This window comes from Diachasma alloeum, unplaced genomic scaffold (assembly GCF_001412515.2).
Source record: "Diachasma alloeum isolate Michigan unplaced genomic scaffold, Dall2.0 Dall_scaffold_00824, whole genome shotgun sequence".
Lineage (NCBI taxonomy): Eukaryota > Metazoa > Arthropoda > Insecta > Hymenoptera > Braconidae > Diachasma > Diachasma alloeum.
The window spans coordinates 82053-87423 of record NW_021680952.1 but is presented as its reverse complement, the minus strand read 5'-3'; the positions used below and the strand labels follow the sequence as shown (position 1 = coordinate 87423).

The 5371-nt window shown below is 36.2% G+C and overlaps 1 protein-coding gene across 2 annotated transcripts in view; it reads left to right on the top strand.

Moving 5' to 3' along the window:
• Positions 1–868: 868 nt before the first annotated feature.
• LOC107044820 (programmed cell death protein 10-A) overlaps positions 869–5371 on the top strand; it is a 44238-nt gene continuing 39735 nt past the window's right edge. Inside the window, exons 1-3 of one of the 2 annotated variants that reach the window (XM_015266863.2) lie at positions 869–952; positions 1091–1232; positions 1317–1494. In XM_015266863.2, coding sequence (XP_015122349.1) covers positions 1161–1232; positions 1317–1494 — 250 coding nt within the window. In that variant the 5' untranslated portion in view covers positions 869–952; positions 1091–1160. Of the gene's footprint in view, positions 1020–1090; positions 1233–1316; positions 1495–5371 lie in introns of both variants that reach the window. The other variant, XM_015266862.2, reaches the window with a different exon arrangement.

Sequence of the window (5371 nt, the reverse complement as noted above, 5' to 3'; positions counted from 1 at the left end):
TAGAATTTTCAGGAAAAGCCTTTCTGTAACAAATTTTGGAGAGTAATAAATTGAAAACTCAACTCAAGTACTTGACATTTATGATTGCTGGGAACGGTTTTTTCTTACACTCGTCAAATTATTTTTTGTCCATTGTTCATTGTCCTCTGTTCGACCATTTTCTTGGCATTCTCAAATTTCAGACGTTTTATATTCATTTTGAAATAATAATTCAAATCTCGCGGATTAAAATGGTCGATAAATAGTGCCGTCTATAAAATTCAACGTCGGGACGTTACACAACACTGCTACTGACGAGTTACTGGCACAGCCAGCTCGCCCNCGAGTCTACGTGACTTGAACAAAGGGCCTTACATGTGGTTTTTCGGGAGAGACAGAAAATGCTTGAATTTCACCCGGGGAAAATAAACTGTCTCCAGGAAAAGGTTTTACGACTCGAACGGTTTAATGTCAAGCTAGAATTGCACTCGAAAACTCTATATAAAAAAAACAATACAAAGGATCTTTTATTTTTGGATGGCCAGAGCTACGTCGAGAGACTCTTTAGATTTATTACTCGTTTCCTGTTTACGAGTTTCTCGAACTTACTTTCCAAAATTCTATATTTTCTTGTTTCCAAAACCGTGGGAATATTTCAACTAGCTTAAAAATAATATTGGATTTATAAAATTATCAGATAAAAATATTTGAATCTCAATGGTATAATCTAGTGGAATAATGATAGTCATAGGAACTCTATATGGTAACTAGTGGTTTACGCGACACCCAGAGGCCTAAATCAACCATGGCGCCATCCCTCCCATGGGGCACTCACTATTTCAGCTTGGGGTCACCTGCCCCTGGAGAACTGAGCCTCTACTTTAGTCCATCCTTTTTGGTGTACCCATAATAAATATTCGAGCTTAACCTCATTTTGTTACATCATTTCAGTACTGCAGTGACAGCTGTCAAGGTTCAGAAGTGTGCTAATTATTCTGAAATGAAGTGATCAACTGTTAATTATTGTTTAATCATTGAAGGTCACTGAGTAACAGATAATCTAAATCCATAAAAATAATAGAAAACGAATCATCGTCGTATTTTCCCTCAGATACTACCGACTCAGCAGCGCATATATCTACAGTTTATTGTTTCGTTTTAATACGAAAACACGATAAAGGATGACAATGGGAGATGAAACTCCAGTTACATCACTTGTCCTCCCTGTGATATTACGTCCAATACTTTCAAAGGTACACAAAGTCCATGGATGGCTGAAAAATTACTTAGGTCATCAGATCAATTTGATTTGTCAAATAATTTGTCGTTGGTTACAGTTGGAAAGTCAAAATGTTGTCGCTGCTCAGACACTCAAGTCAGCCCTATCCAAAGCTGAAAACAGTCATCCAGGAATTGTTTATGACTTGATCCTCGGGATTGTTAGAAGAGCTGACTTGAGTCTCGATATGAATGCCAGTGTATTACGATTGCAAGGCGTTGCATCAGACTGCGATAGTAAGTAACAACATGTATGTAATGAGGGGTGGGTGGGGCAATATAGACACCAGATTTAAATAATTAGTTGAATTGGATCAAATCTACTGTTCCGACTTCAATTGACGGTTATAAAAACAAACACATTGTCATAAGACTGCATCGTAGGAGTGTAAGGTAAAGCAAAAAAGGGGTAAAATGGACACTTCGATTTCTTCCTCATTTTTTTCTTCCAACAATATTGAATTTCTGAAACACTAGTCATGACCGCGATTTTCCAATTTAAAAAAAAAACTCATTGTTAACTTTTGCTGTGGGGGGTGGTAAACCGAATTATTTTTGCTCATTAACCCCCCCCCCCTCGTTAGTTTATGGCGATTTCCGTTGTGAGATGAAAAGTAGTCATCTTAAAAATTTCGCAAATGGACAACAGGTCAGTTGCGAAAATAATGAATAATTTCAAAGTTATTTGAATAGTAAAACAGGAAATCCAAAGTTACTCTATATTTTAAACTTCAATGTAAAATTTAATTTTGTTGAAGTTTATTTGTTAATATCTTTTCCAACTCTAATTTCTCACTACAAAAACATACCATCATGATTCTGTTGGAAAACGTCTGTTGAAAATTTTCTCGATTAAATTTAAATAGGACGAACTTTTTCGGGTATCCATTTTACCCCACTCTTGAATAATTTTTCGCTTGTGGACCTTGTCAAGAAGCAATTTTCAAAAATTCGATTATTGAAAATGTTTTGAAACATTTTCGGGCGTCCATTTTAGTCCAATCTATACGGATTTATCAGGTATCCATATTGCCCAATGAAACAATTTTCGGAATTTGCGAAAAAAAATTGTTTTTAACCCAAATTTGCGAAAAAATTTTTTTTTGCAAATTTTCGAGTTTAGTGGTAATTTTCAGGAGCAATATTAAGTTTAATTTCGAGGGGAAACATGGAAGGAACTGGGCCTACCTGACAACATTTGATCGTTTTTTGATGCGTTATTGACATTCTTCTTTTTTTCATTTCCATTAACTTTATTGGTAGTAAGATAGAATGTTCTTTTCTCGTTCGAAACTAAATTTTTCAATTGGAATGATGCAGCACTATGCTGCATAAAAAAAATATTCGGAAATATAGATTTAATAAATTTGCTCCATTCTTGAAGACAATATTGTTTTTTATGTCCTGATTAATTTTATCGTAAAAATCACGAAAAAAGGTTTAGAAAGTCCATTTCATGGTGATTCCCACATTTTATTTAATTTTTCTCCTCATCGTAAAATTGAATTTTCGATCCGAAATTGAAACCCTTTTTGGTGCTGTGAGGAACCTAGGGGTATAACAGGAAGCCCGGTGGCTTGGCGTAGTGGGTAAGTTCGTTGCCTCACATGCGAAAGTTTCCGAGTTCAAATCCCGGCCGGGTAGAATGGTGTGATCTAACCATTTAGAGTCTTTGATCATCATCGCAGTATACCCTAACCGGGTCGAAGCAATGTAAAATAACGATTAAAACAAAGGGTATACCAGGGGAAAAAGAAACAAGTGGGTAATTGCTATTATCTTCATATAGTGTAGTTATTTTTGCTAAGAAATTAGCAATATGCTTCCGAATGGTCGTCTTGTACATCATTTTTTTATTGCATATCAAATTTATCCTTCCATATTATTTCATTCAACTTCAGCAAAGTGATGTTCAAATTGAAATTTTAAGCTATGATTGAATCAATTTGAAGCATGATATCCGAAGATATGCCCGGAATTCTAATTTTCAATGAATGAAAAATGTTTCCAATTTTTTATATAAATGAAAATAACGATTAGTGCTATCGCCTCTATCTTCGAACTCAGTCGAAGATGAAGGCGATAGATTTCACCCTTTTTCCATTAATTAAAATTTAATTCATCGATTTGTGACGTATTGGGATCGATCAATACGTCGATTTAGTTAATAATTATATAAAATAAAAATATAATGCTGGATGGTGGGAACGAGGAATATGATTTCTCTTTCCTGTCATCCAGACACTGGTCAGCAATCCCACGGTGTCATTTGGACACCGTGGTAAGCAGTCCCACGGTTTTTCAGGAGTCCAGTTCAGAACGATGAACAGTTTGACTGTTTGAGTCTCTGTCAATGATGACACGAGACAGTGTTAGTGGAGAAAACCATGAGACTGCTTAGTTCAGCGAATTGGGGCTTTGCCAAGTTTTGAGGACTCTGGAAGCACCAGAGTACAATCAGGAGCAGAGTCGAACGGACCTCTAGCTCAGGCCTTCAGTCAAGCCATTAAAATCGAGTCGAAGTCCCTAGTCAAGTCTCTTAATAACGCGTTATACCAACCCATAGGAAACCGAGTCGTGTGTTTTAACCATCATCGTCAATATACCATCCTTTTTGTAATAATACGCGAGTGTTTATTTAGAACTTTACTAAGTAATATCCTTCACTCAACATCCGTCCGAGTGAGCGAACCCCCCGTGAGTTCACCGCCGAAGTTAGCCGAGGTCGGAGTGACAACCAAGGACCAAAGGATTACAGTGCAGAAATAAAATAGTGCAAAGTGCAAGGCACAGTAGACAGTGTACGTAGTAGTAAAAAGAAGAAAAATATTCACTGAGTTTTACCTCCGGGTAAAACTCAAAACGTCACAGATTATTTTTTATTTATTTATTTATTTTTCGAAAATCGGTTTTCTCAATGACTGAACAAAAATGTTCTGAATTGATTGAATAATGGCTTAGCAAATTTTTTTGGATGTATCTTTGACCGAGTTCGAAGATAGAGGCGATAACAATAATCGTTATTTTGATTTATTCGAAAATTTTCCAAAATTTCGTCTTTTTTCAAAATCAGAATTCCAGGGATATGTTTCAATATCATGCATCAAATGAATTCAATCATGCTTAAAATGTTTGTTTTAATGCCATTAAGCAGAAGGTAAAAGATAATTACGATACCTATATTGGTTGATTTGATTTTTATGACGATCGTTGAAAATTTAGAATGTTTCATGAATTCCCCTAAAAGTGAGCTTTCTGATGGTTTCTTCAAATATGATGTTTCAAATTCATTCAAGTATGTGTAAATTAGTTATTTGTGTCACAAGGCCCGTAAGTGGAGGTTTGCGATGAGTGTGAAGTGCTGCTAATTCACACGAATCGCAAGCCGACACTACGGGCCGAGTGGCACATACTATTTTTTGNAAATATAATTCTCGATTGGTTCATCTCAATTAGGGAGGCGAGAAATGAATTGTTGAATGAGAAGAACTTGTCCGAAATTACTCCGTGCTTTGAAAATTCATTCCTCCGCTCCTACTTGAGATTAAGGAATGAAACCGTTGTCATTTATTGAAAATAGTTATTTGTGTCACAAGGCCCGTAAGTGGAGGTTTGTGAAGAAACCCCCACTGAAGAAAGACCAAATAAACAAAATTGAAAAGAGGGAAATGATAAATTATAAATTCTAAATTAACGGACCGATCTGGAATGAAAAAATGAAGTAGAATGTGTCACAAGGTAAAATTCAACTATTTGTGGTGACGTACTTGCTGCGTCGTCACTGGTATTATTCACTTCAATAAAATAGTTATTTTCATCACAAGGTCCACAAAGTATTTTCTGACGAATGTGGCTTTGTAGGCCGAGCCGAAGGCGAGGCCTATAATCACATTCGTCAGAAAATACTTTTGGACCGTGTGATGAATGCAATTTTTCGTCAGAAGGCCCGTAAACCGCGATCAAACCGAGCGAAGCGAGGTTAGAATCGCGGTTTACCGGGTCTTCTCATGAAAATGTCTTATGACTCCTCTTCGTCACTGTCGAGTATAATGAAATTCATTTCGCTCTTTTGTTTAACGGAATTTGTTACGATTTTCCTCGTGAATTTTGGGTT